The sequence below is a fragment of the Pseudopipra pipra genome, chromosome 1, assembly GCF_036250125.1.
Source record: "Pseudopipra pipra isolate bDixPip1 chromosome 1, bDixPip1.hap1, whole genome shotgun sequence".
NCBI classification, from domain to species: Eukaryota; Metazoa; Chordata; class Aves; order Passeriformes; family Pipridae; genus Pseudopipra; species Pseudopipra pipra.
The window spans coordinates 75,616,715-75,636,048 of NC_087549.1; the positions used below are offsets into that span (position 1 = coordinate 75,616,715).

At 38.5% G+C, this 19,334-nt stretch overlaps 1 protein-coding gene across 1 annotated transcript in view; it reads left to right on the forward strand.

Moving 5' to 3' along the window:
• Positions 1-19,334, forward strand: part of TRIO (trio Rho guanine nucleotide exchange factor) — a 248,913-nt gene that overhangs the window by 211,354 nt on the left and 18,225 nt on the right. Inside the window, 13 exon segments of the mRNA XM_064661587.1 lie at positions 2,582-2,874; positions 4,422-4,592; positions 9,448-9,543; positions 10,789-10,937; positions 11,546-11,612; positions 13,055-13,158; positions 13,839-13,908; positions 15,393-15,482; positions 16,123-16,215; positions 16,754-16,804; positions 17,025-17,102; positions 17,986-18,177; positions 19,079-19,256. Of these exon segments, the coding sequence (XP_064517657.1) occupies positions 2,582-2,874; positions 4,422-4,592; positions 9,448-9,543; positions 10,789-10,937; positions 11,546-11,612; positions 13,055-13,158; positions 13,839-13,908; positions 15,393-15,482; positions 16,123-16,215; positions 16,754-16,804; positions 17,025-17,102; positions 17,986-18,177; positions 19,079-19,256 (1,632 nt within the window).

A 19,334-nucleotide genomic window follows, 5' to 3' on the forward strand; every position in this document is an offset into this window, starting at 1 on the left:
GTAAATCTTATGCAATCAGTTACTGCACCACCATGCTGCCTTTTTGTTAGAAAGGAGTAATCAGAAAAAAATGCAACAGCTACAAAAATACAAAACAGTATATGGTGAACTTCTGCAAAGGTTTATTTTTTTCTTCTTATATAAACAAGTGAATGTTCTCTTATTTTATTTGTATGGAAGGAACCTTGTATGAACCATCACTGAGCAGAAAAATATATACAAATGAAAGAAAAACTTGGCTGAGTGATTATAACATCTTCAAGCTTTGGAATCTTGAAAACAAGTCATTTAGTTTGTGCTTTAAAAAACTTATTTACAAGAACACCAGCACCGTTTTCTCATCTTCTGTATTACACTAGCAGATTAGCAGAGGGCTGTTTATTGAAATACCCATCAGCTGATGTTTGCTATGATTTCTGAAACAAGGCATCTGATAACAACTAAAATGCCCGATACAGTAAAGGTAAAGTTAAGTTTGGTGAAAGAGCAGTCAATCTAACTTCTTACAGAGGTTTAATAGGAGATTGTTTGGATTCCTGTGGAGAGCTTGCAGATGGTTGCAAGTTTTGTTTGGAATTTTTTTAATAAGCAGATCACTTTCTTTTTTAATGAAGTAAAAAATCTGTCATGATGTGGACGCTGATGGCTAGTAAGCTTGCTTTTCTTGCATATGTGCTGATAACCCTTTAGCAGTAATCCAGGGGCCTTGAGGGATACTCAGATTGCAAGTTGAAAACCATTGTTATAAGTAATTAATTTCTTCCTTATGTTTTCCACTTCAACAAGAAAATAATGTGGCAATTCTGTAGCACTGCTAACCCATGATTTAGAGACAAACTGGTGTAGCTCTGTAGTACCCATTACTTAAAGCCTTGAAACCAGGTTAATGACATCATAGGAACTCTCCTTAACTGTGTGCACAACAGCTAGAAGATAATTCTATAGATGAATCCTGATTTTAAAGTGTTAGCAGCTAGCTTGTTAGACTGAAGGCATGCTTTATAAAGTTTATCTTCTGCTTTATGGAAGCAATGAAAAGGGGTGGTTAACACAATTATTATGTATGTGTTCATAACGCTATAAACTACAGATGTTCTTGGCGTGAAAACTGGTGTATCTTAATAGTGACATGCAATGGGTTTTATTGGAATAGAGAAAAACTTTTGCAAACAGTATGACAGAACACAATTTGGGATTCCAAGGAAAGGATGCCCTTTTTGAAACAGCTTGAATAGTGCAGGAAAAATAAAAAGCCCTAATTTCTTATTTTCATGTTTTGTGTCTCTTTCCCCATCTCTGTTCAAAACCGTGATTTACGCTTAGTGCTCTGTGGAAACGGAACAGACTCACATAGTTGTGCATGGATCAAAGTATTTGGGTGTTTATGATGAAGTGTATTGGTACATCAGTGTGTCCATATTATTCTGCAAAATTCAAACTATCTCTGGTCAGACTGGCAGTGCACCTCTTAGGGAAAAGCTGCCAGAAGAGGTGACCTGAACATCTGTGTCAAGCTTCAAGAAGGAATACAAGCACTGCATTTAACTCCCAGCGTAGAAACATTCAACAAAACATTATTTATGTCATCCTTCTGTAAACTATCTGTCTGCAAAAGTGCACGCACAGGGGAAAAAAACTCCATATTTGACAACCTACAAGAATCTTGTTAATACCCTAGTGGTAAATAATATTTATAGGAGTGGTGTTACAAGAATGTTTCGCCCCAAAAAAAAAAGTATGTTTTTAGGAAAAGAGAATTTTTGGGGGAAAAAGCATTGTACTGCATGGGGAAAAAGGAAACCTAGTCTCACAATAGGTAACCAGTGGAGGTTCACTGTAAGCATACAGTCCTGTTCAAGTGACAGGAACCTCAGTGGGAATATTCTTGACCTCATGCACATTTAACTGTGACTTGAGAAAAGTGTAGCCTTTGTTTCATTACAGTACTTCAAGCATGTCATGCTGAGAACTACTGCTGATCCTGAGATTTCAGCAAGTGGGCTTTTAAACATTGCTCTGTGCCTTCTTAAAAAGCAAACAAAACAAAGCCAAAAGTCTGAGAAGATTTAAGCAAAAGACAGACATTTAACTCTCTTCTGGTTTCTTCTTCCTTTTGTCCTAAGGGGAGGGTAAATAAATAAATAATGAAAGTAATTGGAGCATTTGTAATTGAATTTAGTGTTTGAAAAATTATTTACTTAGGCAGTTATAGTTACCCTTCATGTCTTCGCTCAAAGCAGTAAACATTAAAAGATAAAACAAGCATATCCTTCCATAAAGTTAGATGACATATGGAAAGTATAATTCACTATCAAATAAGTATCAGCAGTGGGAAGTATGAATTATAATTGAGGCAGAAGCAATTTAATGAAGCTTGACTGTTACAAGCTTGTCTATGGACAACCACGTGCAGCATGTACACTGATAGTTGTAGTGTCATTAAAGGCCAGATTACCTCCAAATAATCTGATTGATTTGTCCATACATCTAATCTGATATCTGTTATCACATACATCCATTTAGCTTTTTTCTTATTTGCCTGTGTTTCAGCTTCAAAATGCCTTCCTTGTTCTTTTTCCAGACTCCCTTTCAGTTTCCAGCAATGATGCCAGTCCTCCTGCTTCAGTAACATCACTTCAGGCCCACATGATTGGTGCTCAGAGCTCCCCGGGCCCCAAGCGCCCTGGCAACACGTTGAGGAAATGGCTTACCAGTCCTGTGAGGCGCCTTAGCAGTGGAAAAGCAGATGGGCATGTGAAGAAACTGGCCCACAAGCATAAGAAGAGTAGAGAGGTTCGTAAAAGTGCCGATGCGGGCTCTCAGAAGGACTCTGATGATAGTGCAGCAACCCCACAAGATGAAACCATTGAAGAGGTAAGTGTTCAGGGCAGCTTCCCAAGACTTGTTTTTATATTTTTCAAAGAACTAATGTTGTCAGGTGAAGGTTGTCTCCTCAGTTGACTGTCCAGCAGTGGAGCAGAGTAGTATGTGCCCCGTGCTCATTTTTGTTGACTACTATACTCTGCATAAGTACTGTGCAAGGGACAGTTTGTGCCCTCTGCATTGAGAGTGTTAGTTAAGCTCTGTGAAGGGTCTCTAATTGAAAAAGAGAAATGGGAGAGTAAAAAGTTGTTCTTTGGCTTTGCTCTCTTATCCTAATTCGGAAAGCACCTTTGTGAACAAAGGTGCTTCAAGGTCTGGGAATAATCAGGTCATTTTGTACTTCCTCTCCTTTTCTTGTTGATGGGTCAGGGAAGATATTGGGAGAGCTGCTTAACTGCTTAAAGCTGTATTTACACCTTGAGTAAGAGTCAGAACACAGAAAAATTACTGACCCTTTGAATTAAAAGGTAGTTACCATTAGTCAAATAGTATGCATGGCAGTTTTCATTGGAGGGAGGAAAACTGTGAACTGTTCCAAACTTTGCCACCAACAACATCTACTGAGGGCTTCCCTTCCTCCTACAAGCATGTGCCCCTCCTTCTAAGCCTGGAACTCTGTATGAACAAAACCAGCCTCCAGTTAGGTGCAGATAAGAGCCAAATTCTTTTTTGTTACAAACCTACATTTCAGGCTAAAATGAAATGTCATCTTACTGCTTCCAAGGGCAGAGCTAGATGCATGCTATACACTTAGTCCTTTTTACCAGGATTGACAGTTTTGGTACTTACCATGCAGATGCCCAATTTTTAATGTTGCATTGTTTTCTTTTCCTCACAACATATTTTGCTACAAGCTTGGAACATTAATGATATTATACAGTGAATCTAGGGAAAGAAGAGACTAGAGACTTGGAGCATAGTGAGTCGAGAGATGTTGCTTAGGAATGAGTATTGACCTCTGTCCTTGGATGTCAGGCTGTAGAAAGAGACCCTCTGTGCTGCACTTGCAGCACTGTTATGGAAGTATCTGTTACTCTGCAGTTCTGTGAGTGAGGGGAAAACCTTAAAGTCAGGAAAAAACAATAACCATCTATGCTGTCTTCCTGTAAAGATAGATGAATTATCCTGCAAGATCAGTTACACTAAACTTTGGGTACTTGAAATCATAGTTCCTTGTGGGGGACAGAAAGGATAATTAACAAAATACTTCATGTAGCGATAGCAGGGGTTTTTTCCTATGATACATAGCAAGATTACAGAACTGAAATTGGAAAGAAAGCATGGCTTTGATAACGCTTTCCTGTAGTAAATTTCAAGCTGAATGTCTTGTTCTTAGTGTCTCAATCCATCTGCTTTTACCAAAGATTGAAAACTGTCTTTGGCATTTGCATTTTCCCCCTCTGTTAAGGAGGATCCTACTGTATTTATAGGAGCATCTTGACTTTTTGGGAGAGGGCTGAAACTACATAACAGACTTAAGACAAGCTTCATGCTGTTGAGAAGACATCAGAGCTTGAATGTCTTGATGTTTTTTACAGAGAGGTCGAAATGAGGGGCTGAGCAGTGGCACTCTCTCCAAGTCATCCTCTTCAGGCATGCAGAGCTGTGGAGAGGAGGAAGGTGAAGAGGGAGCAGATGCTGTACCACTTCCTCCTCCGATGGCAATTCAGCAACATAGTCTTCTCCAGCCCGACTCCCAGGATGACAAGGTAGGAGGGAAGGCTTTACATGTTGGGATAACCTCTGTTTGCACAAATCTTTCTTCTGTTCTTGAAGGTCTCCAAATTGTACATAATACATCTTTATGGAAGACAGAAGTAATCACTGTGCCACTTCAGACAACATTAAAAGGATGTTCTGTGAGAAGAGCATGATAAGAGCTACTTTGTGTGCTCACAGACCAATTTACATCTCTTTTACTGGTGCTATATTTAGTGATTAGAATCTAATTGTTTTATAATCCTACCTTTTATTCTTTTTTGGGGGGGAGAGGGGGATGCCTATGAGAAAGGAATTACCACCTAAGGGTACTACTTGTCCTGGTTTAACCCCAGCCAGCAACTAAACCCCACACAACCACTGCTCACTCCCTCCATGGGATGGGGAAGAGAATCAGAAGAGTGAGAAAACCCATGGGTCGAAATAAAGAGAGTTTAATAGGGAAGGCAAAAGCTGCATACACAAATAAGGCAAAACAAGGAATTTGTTCACCCCTTCCCATGGACCAGGCAGGTGTTTAGCCGTCCCTGGGAAAGCAGAGCTCCATCAAATGTAATGGTGACTTGGCAAGATAAATGCCATCACTCCAGATGTCCCCCCTTCCTTCTTCTTCCACCAGTTTTATATGCTGAGTAAGATGCCATATGGTATGGAATATCCTTTGGGTCAGTTGGGGTCAGCTGTCCTGACTATGTCCCCTCCCAACTCTCTGTGCCCTGCCATTCTCCTCACTGGTGGGGTGGGGTGAGAAACAGAAAAGGCATTGGCACTGTGTGAGCTCTGCTCAGCAATAGCTAAAACATCCCTGAGCTATCAGCACCATTTCCAGCACAGACCCAAAACACAACACAGCTACAGTGAAGAAATTTAACTCTACCCCAGCAAAAACTAGCACATAATGCAGCTGATTTTTACAAAGAAAGGCACATTAAAATTGAGGGTAAAAATTTTGCATCAGTAATGAGATTTTACATGTAGATAGTAACTGCATGAAGGAAATCTTCCCTACGTATCTTCTACTTTTCTTTGATGTTATGATGTTCACACATTGAGGGGCTTTATTTCCATTTTCAACCTGGATCACATGTTTAGGGGACAAGTATCAAGTCTGAAAATAGAGGGTTTTATAAGGGAAACAATCTGGGCTTGTGCAACAAATATGCACATTCCTGTTTTCTTCCCATTTTGCTCCTTAAAATTTATAACCTTTGCAATCTACAGCACTGAATATTGTTAATGAATTTTGTGACTGGTTCCTCTCTGTTCTCAGTGATACAGATGCTGTTCATAACTTTGGCTGATCTTACTTATTTTTGGGTTTTTAATTCCTTTAAAAAGACTTCCTTTCAGTGGGAATCTCACTCATCCCTGAGAATATCATTTGTAGGATCAAAATGGCTGGTTCCTATGCTCTATGTGTTTTTAATTCCTATGTGTTTTCTGAATTGAAAAAGTGTAACATATGAGTTGGAGAGTTAATATGTGGGGAAATATTCCTGAAACAAAACAAGCAAAAATAGGCCCGCCTTTCGACCTGAGAGAATGTTTTCTTGCTAGAATATAACAATCTCAGTTTGAGATTTAGAAATAGGATGAAAATAACGGTGGTGGAAATATGTTTAAGTTCCTGCTGATGGGCTGTCATATTTGTGTGTCCCTTCAGTGACAGAAAAAAAATTGATACACAAGTATTAAAAAAAAGTTCTCCAGAGAAAAATTAATTTGATTATATAATTCTTTACATAGCAAGAACAGTTATGTGAGGGGATATGCTTGTAAATTAGTGTCTACTCACTAGTGTATTTCTGGTGCAAAGTCAGACCCTTACCACAGTCGAGTAAGAGGCTTTGAGTAGCTTTCAATCCACAGTAAATTTTACTTTCATTTCTGTTGTGGTTTAACCCTAGCCAGCCACCAAGTGCCACGCAGCTGATTGCTCACTCTCCCACCAATGGGACCAGGGGGAGAATGGGACATGTAAAAGGGAGAAAACTTGTGGATTGAGATAAAGCAAAAACTATGCATGCAAGCAAAGTAAAAGAAGGAATTAATTCACTGCTTCCCATGGGCAGGCAGTTGTTCCGCCATCCCCAGGAGAGCAGGGCCTCATCACGTGTAACAGTGACTTGGGAAGACAAACACAGTCACTTCAAATGTCCCCGCCACTTCCTCCTTCTTTCCTCCACTTTATATCCTGGGCATAATGTCATATGGTATAGAATATCCTTTTGATCAATTTGGTTCACCCCTCCCAGCTATGTCTCCTTCCAATTTCCCATGCACCTCCAGCCTCCTCACCAGCAATGAGGTACAGAAAGCAGAAAAGGCCTTGGCTCTGTGTAAGCACTGCTCAGCAATAACAAAAACATTTCTATACTATCAACACTTTCTTTAGCACAAATCCATAACATAGCCCCATACCAGCCACTGTGAAGAAAATTAACTCTCTCCCAGACAAAAGCAGCAGCAATTCTTAAGCAGTTAACATGCACCCACTACAGTAAAAACACGTTGGGAAAGTTTTTAAAGTAGCTTGAACTACATTTTAGAGAAGACTTCCATGAAGTTAAAATTTGGTAATGTTAATATTACACCATAGTTTTTCAAAGTATGTAAATAGTGATTCCTCTGCAATTTGCTGTTGTTATGCAATATCTGTCCTGCGTGGTAGGGGGCAAAAAAGTCCTCTCATGAGGCAGCCTGGGAGGCTGTGTGTACCTCCCTGAAGTCCACATGCCACCAACTTCTAGTACCTAAAGCAAATGCTTTATTGGAATGCAGAAGTGAGAAACCAGAGCAAAGTTTTACACACTAGAAGGTAGTTGACTCTACTGATAGAGTTCCTGATCAATAAAAGGTTTGCAAACAAATTCCTAGTTGTCTGCCTTCTGGGTGGAGTCCTCCTTCACATTCCTGCCATGCTGAGTGGTTTTTTGGGTTGCTCATCTCCTCTGGATCCCAAGGAATGTCTCCACCTTTCAGTGACCTCAGAGACTTGGCTTTCCTCTGTGCCTCCCTGCAAGCATTTCTTCCTCTCTAGAGCTTCTTGTCTACACTCAGTGCTGGAAACTCCCTGCTTGCTGGGTTTCTCCTTCCTTTCCCAGCTTGCTATGGGCCCTAGCCTGCGTGAGCTCAGTTGCTCCCTCCACCTTTCCTTGGTTTCTGGGCAAGGGGTGTACTTTGCTCCCATAGTACATCATCAGGGCAGTCTGCAGGCAGACTTCATGTATGCAGCTCCTTCTTCTTCAGATAATATGTGATATAATCACATGAACTAGAAACTAAACAGTTCTGAAGTTTTACAGCACTCGCACCTCTTATATCCCAAAAGAGAGAGAGAAGGGACCACGACCAGATTCAGATTCCAGCACTGACAGTGTTTTGTAAGACTAAGCTGAGCTCTACATCCAAAGTGAAAACCCACGTACAAGCACAGCTTTGGAGAACCTGGTCAACGGTCAGATTCAGGGGCACGTAATTGCCTAAAAGTCAGGCTAGCTGTGGGATTCCAAAGTTTTTGGTGTTTATGCAAACATCATCTGCTAGGCCATGCTGAGTTGTCTAATATCATTAAATAACACAACCATTTTCTCCCCTAAGTGCTCATCTGCACAGTATACATTCTTCCATTCAGCGGAATCATTGCACACGTTATGTGTGCATTTGGTGGCAGTTTACAAGTTGTTTGCATTTAATTTTTGGATAAGCTGTATTAAAGTTTCAAGATCAGTTGTGTTAATATGAAACTAATTATTTTCGCTTTTTGTTTTCTCTTTTTGTAAACTCTGATGCAGCATTATGTTGACTTGTGTTCTGTCTCTGCTTTGGCTCAGTTCCCGTATCTTTCCGTTTAAAGTTATTTGTATTTCCTTTGCTTACCCAGCCCCTGTTTTCCTTTCCAAATAAGGCAAATAACAAGGCAAACTACCTAAAATCTGTCTATTCTTTTTTTTTTTTTTAATTTACTTATGGGGAGTCTTGTTACACCCATGCTTAATTTGAGCAGAACCTCTTGTGTGAAGTCATTATACGTGCCATTTCTTTGTCTGATTTGTTGAAAACGTTTTCAGGACAGCTTACCCTGTGCTACATGATGTTCACTGTGCTGTTTGTAATATGAAGTAAGCTTCATATTACACCATTTCCACTTTCCAGTTACTAAATGGTAAATGTAATATGCAAACAACTCCTGTTTGCAGATTACTGAGGCTGAATTTAATGGCCTTCTCCCAGAATCCTTTACTGTGAACACCTTTTACCTTCAGTTGTATCTATAAACTGGCATTTTATAGCTTATGAGGCCAGAGATCTTCTGTGCTCTACACATACCATTGGGGAAAATGGATGGCACAAGGAATGGTGAGCTCAATTTCCCATCTGAATCTGGGCAGTATACTCCAGCTCCTTTAGAAAAGTAAATGCCCCCGAGTTACTGGTGTATTTTTTCTTAATGTAGTAATGCTTTCTCATTTATTTCAAGTCTTCTTGGTTTCTCTTACCATTCTGCAGTTGTTGCTTTGTTTAAGTAGCAGTAAAATAGGCTAACAAACTGTTGGTTTTCCATTGGGTCAGCTCAGGCAGCTTTTATAGCTATTTGTCAGGAATTATCATCAGCAAAAGGAAAGATACTTCTTTGACTTCTATTGCACGTAGGAACAGGAATTTTTGTTGCAGCATTTACCTTCTATGGGGTTTACTTGTTGGAAGGGATGATCTTAGTGTTATAGTATACTGACAGTTACTGTCAGGTACCTTTGTCTGACAGAGAAGTGAAGGAGGTCTCTTGATCCTTGAGCAAGTACCAGGCTAACTCTGGGATTTTCCTTCCTTTGTGTCATTGCACAGACATCATCTCGATTATTGGTGCGGCCGACCAGCTCCGAGACACCCAGTGCTGCAGAACTAGTCAGTGCGATTGAAGAGCTCGTCAAAAGTAAAATGGTGAGGCTGACTAGCAGATGCATGTGTCTAAGGAAGTTGTGTCTTCAAGTCCCAACTTGCTATTCAAAGAAAAGCTACATTCTTTCCACTGACTTTTAAAACTTGCTGCCTGTTTCAAAAATCACTTTCTGGGGTAATGTACGGGTCATTTTGTACACACGCTGTTGTGCTTTTTACTTCTCTTGCACCAGAACAGTGAATAGGAAGTAATCTATGAGAAAATTCAACACAGTCTTTTGTAAATGTAAAGTTTGGTAGTCCGTGTGTCTTGCAGGCTGCCCAGCAGTGTATATAACCTAATGGTCCATGCATATAGTCCCTGGTGGAGATGTTCTCATTTCACAATTTTAGCCAAGGGTCAGCTTCCCCTGGTTTTTGGGCCAGTCATATCATAATTGTTTTTTTTACTTTTTGTGGGAAAAGAAAAAAGATTACAGCTGAACCCCACCCTGGTGAAGTAAATGTGTCTTGCATTAAAAGCTGTATCACATGCAAGGAAAATGTGATGTTTAACTGTAGCTTCATCCAAGATTATGGGCCTGAATTAAAAAAATCCAATAAATGCTTCATAGATGTTTGTGTTATTTCTCCCATTGCTTCTACATCCTTTGTACAAACAGAAGCCTGTGAGGTCCGTGCAAAGGAGAAAGTATATTTGGCACAGGAAACAGGGATTCTTTCCTAAGATCTGAACTGTCATGAAGCTCACAAGCAACACTGATAGTGTAGAAGTCATTATTTTCTTTACTGAGTCACTATTTTGGCTAATTAATAAGATAAACAAAATGTCTTACAAAGAATGCTACTTTGTTAAAAAATGTAACATCGAAAAAATCTCCTTTAAAGATGTTTTATTTATTATTGGAAGTAACTTGTATATGCCAGAACTCAAATGCGACAAATATAATTTAATCCTTGGCAATGAGCGCACATCTGTGTAGCTTTCCCCATAAAAATACTTACATCCTGAGCAGGATACTCTGACTTTTAACCATTGCTGCTTAAACCAACTCAACTCCTTTCTTTCCTGTGAAGGAAAGACTGTCATATCCCAAATGTGCTTCTATAAGGCTGTTATCTTGGAAAACCCATAGTGTTGGCTGGTTTCCTGGAGGCTTGAAATCTGCCAAGATAAATAACAGTAATTGATCTCCCATAGATTCCTTTATACAGCTGCATGTAATGTGTCTCGTGAATAAAGGAGAAATAAATCATTGTTGCTGACTGTCTTGAATACCTTCTCAGGCTCTGGAGGACCGTCCAAGTTCCTTGTTGGTAGATCAAGGTGACAGCAGCAGTCCATCCTTTAACCCTTCAGATAACTCCCTTCTATCTTCCTCGTCACCCATTGATGAGATGGAAGAAAGGAAATCCAGCTCCTTAAAAAGACGACAGTAAGACCACATTTTTACTCAGTAGTTATGTTTCTCAGACATTCGTTGCAGTTTCAATTTCCTGTGATTTTTAATCTTAGTCATACCCGTGTTTAACTTCTGTTATGTGTCACTCTTATTTATTCAGGAAGATGCTGATCTTTAAATGTCCAAAAGACTATTAGGCTTCAAAAAAATGGTCATTCCCCTTGTTCTGCTTCATCCCACACGTTATTTCTTTATGTAGTAGTAAACTGTTACCATGGTAGAACAAAAACATGTCTAGTTTCCACATTTTTTAAACCTGTGTGTAGAAATAACAGTTCATATAGTTAAGAGTCTCCAGACCAGAGACATAATAGCATTTTATTTTAAACAATAGTTAAATGTTTAATTTTAATGTCATGTTTAAGAAAACATCTGACTTTAGATAAACAGAAGCAAGCCTTTTCCAGTTTCAAAGTCAAAGCAGTATCTTACTTAGAACCAACGTACAATAATTCTTCCATTTCAGTTCTGCCTATCAAACACATGTGATTGCAAATGTCTAAGAAGTTGTGTGCCATTAATCCTCTTGAAGAATGTGTTTAATTTTTTAATATATGTTCACCATTTTCCTTCCCCTGTAGCTATGTCTTACAGGAATTAGTGGAGACAGAACGAGATTATGTGCGAGATCTGGGCTACGTAGTTGAGGTATGATGTTTTACTTTCTCCTAATTTCTTCTTTTTTTTTAAATATGATACTAACCAGCTGTGCAGCTTGAACCTCACAATGTTTTTCAAAACAAAACACATGAAGAAACTGAAAATTTGGGAGTTTGCATTTTGAGTTTTCCCTCCTGCAGGCTTTTAATGTATTAGAAATGCTGCATCATATCTTATTCCCTTTTTGGTTCCTCTTATTGTGTCCACCTTGTTGTTCTTCTGAAGAGTGTAGTTCTTTGTCATTTTTTTAAGATCACTACCTCTGACCTAATATTATCTTAGGCTAGATGGTCTTATTTAGCACAACCAAATTTAAAAAAAAAAATTGTAGTTCAGCATACAGGACTTGAAAGTCCACCTTCCTCTCCTACTGCTGGACTTCTTTTAGACTTCCTAGCTTCCCCTGCTGTAAAATGACATAACATCATACATCTCTCTTCAGTCTTCAGCTACCAACAAGATGCATTTGGAAAAACAGAATGAGCATGACAGTGAATTTCAGCCTAAGAATGTTCAATTCTTAAACTCTGTTTTAGAGGGAAGGAAGGAAAGAAAGATTGGCATTGTGAGAAGTGTTTTTACAGTATTTAAAGGGTGCATTAGAAGGCTATGAATAGATGTATTTTTGTAACTAACAAAATAATTCCTGATGAAAATGCTAGACATCAAAACGTAAACTTGGCAAACCAAAACCAGACCTGGCTATTTAGGAATAGAAGTATTTAAAAAAAAAAAAAAAAGGAATAGAGTTGCACGAATATTACAAAATTTAAAATACTCCCAGCTCTAACTATATGATAGAATTGCTCGGTGACATGACTGTGTAGATACCAAAAATAGGCTGAGACTATGGGAAAATGAAAAAGGACCATTACTGCAGCTAGAATGCTTGCTAACAGAATTGATGTTCGGCTTCTTTGTGTTTGTTTTGTTCATACTGCAAGTAGTAGTTCATGCAGTGCAGTCCCATAGGCAGTACAGCAGCTTTCTTCCTCTTTGGTGTAGGGTTAGTGTGGATGACTGAAATAAGAAACACTGAGCAAAGCACTACAGAAGCCAGTTCAGCAGCTCTGACATGTACTCAGTAGCAGCCCTACTTGGCAAAGCATTGCAGCTGCTTCAGACAATAAGAAGAAGGGTTGTGGAAGTTTCCTTCATGCTTTGGTTCTGTCCACACAGGCTAAATTAGCTGGAGTGAATTCATTTTTCTAGCACCAGGCAGTGTTGTGCAGACAGCCTCAAGTCAATTTGTGATACTTTGTGTCTGTGCTCAATGTTATAGAGCAGGTTTTTGCTTTGGTTTTGTGTCCAAAACAAGCAAGCAGTTGCCATGGGCAATTTGGACAGCTTTTGGGAAAATGGGGATTAAAAGAAAGCTCACTTTTTTAAGAGTAAGAATGTTCACAGTGAATTTACTTGGACTGTTGCAGGGTTATATGGCACTTATGAAGGAAGATGGTGTACCTGATGATATGAAAGGCAAAGACAAGATTGTATTTGGAAACATTCACCAGATTTATGACTGGCACAGAGAGTATGTATTAACTTGAAAACTATCTGCTGAACTGTTCTACCTAAAAATATTAGACTGACTTCAAGACATTGTTTTATTTCCTCAAATATTCAGATACAAGGTAAAAACAGTTAGTCTTGTGCTTTGAGTTGTAGATTCAGCTTACAAATATTGGTGTGAAGATCTATAAACAAGGATGCATATATATATGTATATATATATATATAACAAGTGCTTCACCTGAGAATCTCTAGTATGGATAGTATTAAGTACAAGAAGTATCTCCATTGTTTGAGGCTTTGTTTTCTCTCTAAGAATACAGTCTATAGAACTTGCTAGGGGTTAGCATAGCAATATTAGCACCTCAGGCATTCAGACTAGGAAGGAGAAAGCTTTGAATCAATATATATGAAATGAAATAATTTTATTAGTGAACACTAGGGGGTTTTCCATTTTAAAAATTACATTAAAATATTACACTGTTAACATTGTAATTTTGGACATACATTAATATCCAAAGCTGCTGTTATGGGACACAAAGTGTCTTGCCTTGCAGTAAGACCACTTCCCTTGCAAAGTTGCTAGATATAATATATATATACAGATACATATATATATATATATACACCTGTTGCTATAATGTGTACTATCAGGAAAAAAAAACCAAAACCAACGAAAGTACTTATTCTATTTATGTTCAGCTTCTTTTTAGGAGAGTTGGAAAAGTGCCTTGAAGATCCAGAAAAGCTAGGATCCCTGTTTGTTAAGCATGTAAGTGCAAACATCGTCCTTGGCAAACTCTATTGTTGCTACTGCCCAACATGTTTGATTACTAAGTGCAACACAGTAGAAGTGCTGTACAATATTTGTCACTGTAAGATATGGAGAGAGAGTTTTTAAGAGCTTGTAAATAAGTAAGTGCTGTAGTTTTTGCCCCTGATATCTTTGTGTGGGGAGTAAACATAAATGAGCACCCCATTTCTCAATTCAGTTACACTTTGGTGCAAGGGAATTGTCATTTCATATGACACCTGCCTTCTAATCCCAGGTATCCATGCAGTACCACAGAACATAATATATAAAAATACTAAAGAGGCTCATTCTTCCTTCCAGTTTCAGTGCAGTCTAGTTCTGTATCCTTTCCCCCTTTCTGAGAATTTTGTTGCTGGTAAAATGCAAAACCTGTAGGAAGTAATTGTCCCTCTTTCTGATTGCTGTTTTACTTTCTCCTGGTATTATTTGTAACTGAGTTGTCTTTGAAAGTCACCTTTATCACTTCAGATGGAAAGGCAAGCTGTGATATTATTACAGCATCCTCTAGGAAAGCCCTGACTATTAGCTAGGATACAGCGATTCAGTTCCTGCTCTTAATCTATGTCCTGTGTCCTTTTCAATCTCCATCTTATTTCTTCATTTTTTTCATTACCATTTGTCTTCACTGGTCAGTACTCTGGGCAGCAAAGCCTCTAATGGCAAACCAATGCTAGCAAAGTGATAGGAAAGAGTTTGGAGTAGGTGACACTTATGGTATGTCTGCGCTTCTTAACCAGCAAGATCAGCAACCAAGAACAAATCTTGAAGTTATTCTCTCTCTCTTGTTCTTTGTTGCTTTGTTGTTAAAAGCACTTTCACAAAATAAAGCGTCAGAGTTAAAAAATACTAGCGCTGCCATTTCCAGGCTTCATCACCTACATCCGCACTCAAACTCCAGTAGGACAGACGGTACTAAACAGAGTACTCGAGAGGTTTCTCCTAACTATTCTGTAAATCTAAACAGGAGGAGGTCATTATTCTAATAAATTAGAATAATAATCAGATTATTAAAATAAAATTTTAAAATATTAAATTTCAGAGACTACATGCATTACAGAATCACAGAATGGTTAAGTTGGAAGGGACCACTGCGGTGTCATCTGGTCCAACCTCTCATTGCTCTTGCTAAAGGAAAAAGATAACCATTTTCATACTTAACTTTATTGTGGGACCTGCTGAGCTATCATCCTTGAACACCTGTTGTTCAGGAGGATTTATAACTGTGGGAATATTTTTCACTTGTGTTGCCTTTTAAAATCATAATGATATTCTCAAATAAATCTGTTTTCAGATCTGTAATTTCTGCATATGTAACTGCTTTTCCTCAAAGTTTTTTTAAGTTCATACTTTTGAACAGCTGTACTTCTTAAAATAATGCTCCATTTCAATCTGGCATGTTTTTCTTGATAATGATGTATCATTCTGTGTCTTTGTTCCTCCAGGAGAGAAGGTTGCACATGTACATAGTTTACTGCCAAAACAAACCAAAGTCTGAGCACATCGTCTCAGAATACATTGATACATTTTTTGAGGTAAGTTCCTGAGAGAGGATGTGCCAGGTGAAGGGTGTGTGCAAATCATAAGCATTATCAGATCTGTTGATCAAACCAAAAACCAACCAACCAAACAAATGCAGCAGATATTATTATTACTGTTTTCAATTATAATTTCTTGCCACTTCTGTTCTAATTCCTCAAATCTGATACAGACTCCTAGAGATGAAAACCAAAGTTTAGGTATAAGATATTAATTAATCAGTAGAGTCTTGTCCTTACTAGCCCTAGGCCAGGCAGTTACCAGTGCATATTATATGAAATGGCAATTTCGGATGAGCAGAGATCACTGTTGAAAATAGGTTATATACAACCTGTGACTGAAAAATTACATTTCACTATGCAGCCTTGTCAAAAAAAAGAGATGAAAGATGCTTGCAGAGGGGAATACTTTGAAAACAAAGGTGATACAGATAAGGGAAGGACTCCAACTTTTGCTAACTGAAGATTAAATTCTGCTCTGACTTTTGCCAATTTCTGGTATGATTGCCATTAATACTGATACATCCTTCTATATGTATATATCTCTCCATATACTGGTATGAATACTGTGTTTTTAACTCAAAACCAAAGTTCTTTATTACTGAACAAACAAAAATGTTTGTTTTACAACTCTCAGGATCTAAAGCAACGCCTTGGCCACAGACTTCAGCTCACGGACTTGCTAATAAAACCTGTGCAGAGAATTATGAAATACCAGCTGTTACTAAAGGTAAAGTGATGTAGAGATGAATGTGTTAACAGATATGTTATAGATGTATTAATAGCTATGTTTTCTTTTTTAATTATTGCTGATATTTTTCCACCCTTCTCCCAAGCAGAACCCAGATTTGTAAGCAATACCAAATGATTATTTTCTGAGAATGTTTAGTTATAAAAATTGCAGTAAATAGCTTGGGCAGAAATTTGCTGCTTCTTTTAAGAGACCAAATGTTTAGATATGGAAATATTTAGAATTTTTACCAGTGTCATATGAACAGGAGAAAGAACTCTCAACTGTTTTCAGATGTAAAAGTGATATGAGTTGTTGGGACTGATCCCAGCGTCTCCATCTACACCTGCAACCATTTTAATGTCACATAAGTGTTTACTGAAGAGAGTTCTGTTGTAACACAGTTCTTGTATGAGCTAAGTCCAAATGGTGAATAAATCTTAAACAAAAACATTAAAAATATAATTTTTCTGTGTGTTTTCTGCAGTTTGTCATATTCTGACAGAGGATAGTAAATTCAGATTTTTTTCTTTTTCAGGACTTCCTCAAATATTCTAAAAAAGCTAATCTTGACACAACAGAACTAGAGGTACTTGAAACATTTTCTCTTAGTGACATGAATTCTCTTAACTCTGAACTTCTCTTGTTTTGGCAGAGTTACTTTCCTTTTCTGATCTTCCTGAGAATGTGATTTCAAGTGTTTACTTACTGCATTTCTGTTCTAAAGCAACCATATCAAATTAAACAAAATGTTATGCTGCTAACTCATTTGGAAAATAAAGCTTTGACTTTTTATTTGTCTTGAACAGAAAGCTGTAGAGGTCATGTGTATAGTACCAAAACGGTGTAATGACATGATGAATGTTGGCCGCCTGCAAGGATTTGATGTAAGTTGGCTGGAGTTTTGCTTAGAGATTTCGTCAGGTTCTCTAGAAATTAACCATTAATGTTGTGGGGAGAAAATGAGGTAGAGTGCTACCTTGTTATCTGGTTAGCTGGTGCAAAAAGCAGTGAATGAAAAATCAAGTCTTAGCCCTGTCAAGGACTTTTTCCTGGGATACTTCACCTGCCATGTCAGTCACACTAGGTAAGTCCTTCTGCAAAATCTAGAAAGTGCAGGTGTTATTGCAGTTCCCTTGTTGACTAAAAAAGGCTTGCAAAATAGTGAAGTAATCAGTTGTCAGCAGGTTAGCAGCCCTGATTTCAGTAGTGTAGACAAAGGAGGAGTCACTAAGTGACCTCAGTAATGTACATGAGGCAACCGTAATCTTTCTCCTTGTTTTGCTAAGTCTAGAAGAGCTGGAAATTGGTTGTTGAAGCAGTATGTATCATTTCAGACCACAGTCACAAGTTCTGCTTGCAAAGCCCTTTATATTCTATGATGCAGGTATGAACTTGAATTCTTCCCCTATTCAGCACCCTGGAAGGCACTGGAAGAATATATAAGTAACTGTTAGAGTTATTGAGAATAGAGAAATGAAAGCCTTAGTGTTCCAAGCCTCAAAATGGAGTATGAATTGAAAAGGGTGGGAGTGGCTTTTGGGGGGTTTGTTTGGTTGGGTTTTTTTATCTTCGTGATGTTTGCTTTTTTGAGAAAGGGCACAAGAATGTCTTGTGTATAGGAGGAGCAATGGATATATAATGGTCATTGACAGTTGGAAGTTGGGAAATATAGAACGTTATTTAGCATGAGCATCTGCTCAAAAAGATTGATTGGGGAAAGAAATGAAGAACTGCACTAAATGTGTTTCTGCTTCCCTCTGTATTTAGGGTAAAATTGTAGCCCAGGGTAAGCTCCTGCTCCAGGACACATTCTTGGTTACAGACCAGGATGCGGGACTTCTGCCACGCTGCAAGGAGAGACGGGTCTTCCTCTTTGAGCAGATTGTCATTTTCAGTGAGCTGCTAGATAAAAAGAAGGGTTTCTCCATGCCCGGATTCTTGTTTAAAAACAGTATCAAGGTAACTGTTGTGTGTGAGTCTTTGTGTCCCCTGCACAAACTCTGCTAAGGTAACAGTTTCTCATTCTGTGGGGAGTCACTAGTGACATCTAGATGTGCAATCATAGAGCACAGTGAGGTGTCAGTTATTTCCTGAAATACCAAATCTATTCTCACTCTGATGATATATGGAAATCTTTGGATCTGATGCTACCTACATGAAGCATATGAAGACAGGTGTTCTTGCACAAAGCTGGACAAGCGTTCACAAAGAATTTAGTTTTAAGCTCTGTGCTATGTGTACAACACATAGCAAAGTAATTGCAAATAGATTTAATAACTTTTTATATATTCTTTCTGATATTCAAATATGTAGATAATATTTGTAAGTAGTGCGACCTTCTTAGATGTGTCAGCTCTCCCTCAAACAAAAAGCGTTTTCCCTCACTTCAAGCTTGTCAAAAAAACTTGATAATATTAGAGCCCAGCAGCCCTCCTCATGAAGTGTTTTGGGTGGACCCTGCTTCCCCTAATTCACCTTGGTGCTTTGTCTGCTGGCTGAGCCTCCTGTTTATAGTGCTAGCTGAACAGCCTGGTCCAAGGAATTGCTGTATCTGCAGCTGAAGCCTTTGGTGTGGGCCAGTGGTAGAGCTCCCTGGCAGGCTTAGCTTTTTAACTAACATGAAAGGAAAGTGAGGGATGATGAAGAACATTGGGCCATGCTGACCAGCTGGAGATTGTTCAGGCAAGTGTGTCAGTAAACTGTACACGAATCCTCAGTTTACTGTAATCCTTCATTTCATGGTATTACTTTACCGAAGGAAAGAACAGTTATCATTTGAAGATCTAAGCTCCTAAGTAAGAGATTTTTAGAGGTATGTTTCACATAAAATGCACAAATAAATTATCTTTTTTTCATGAAGGTGAGTTGCCTTTCCCTGGAGGAAAATGTGGACAGCGATCCATGTAAATTTGCACTAACATCAAGGACGGGCGATGTCACGGAAACCTTTATTTTGCATTCTGCCAGTCCAGGAGTCCGTCAGTTATGGATCCATGAAATTAACCAAATTTTGGAAAACCAGCGCAACTTTTTAAATGGTAAATTATTTCCTTTCACTGAAGGTTCATAATTGAATTACTTGATTCTTTCATCTGTTGTTTCTTGGACCAGTAAGT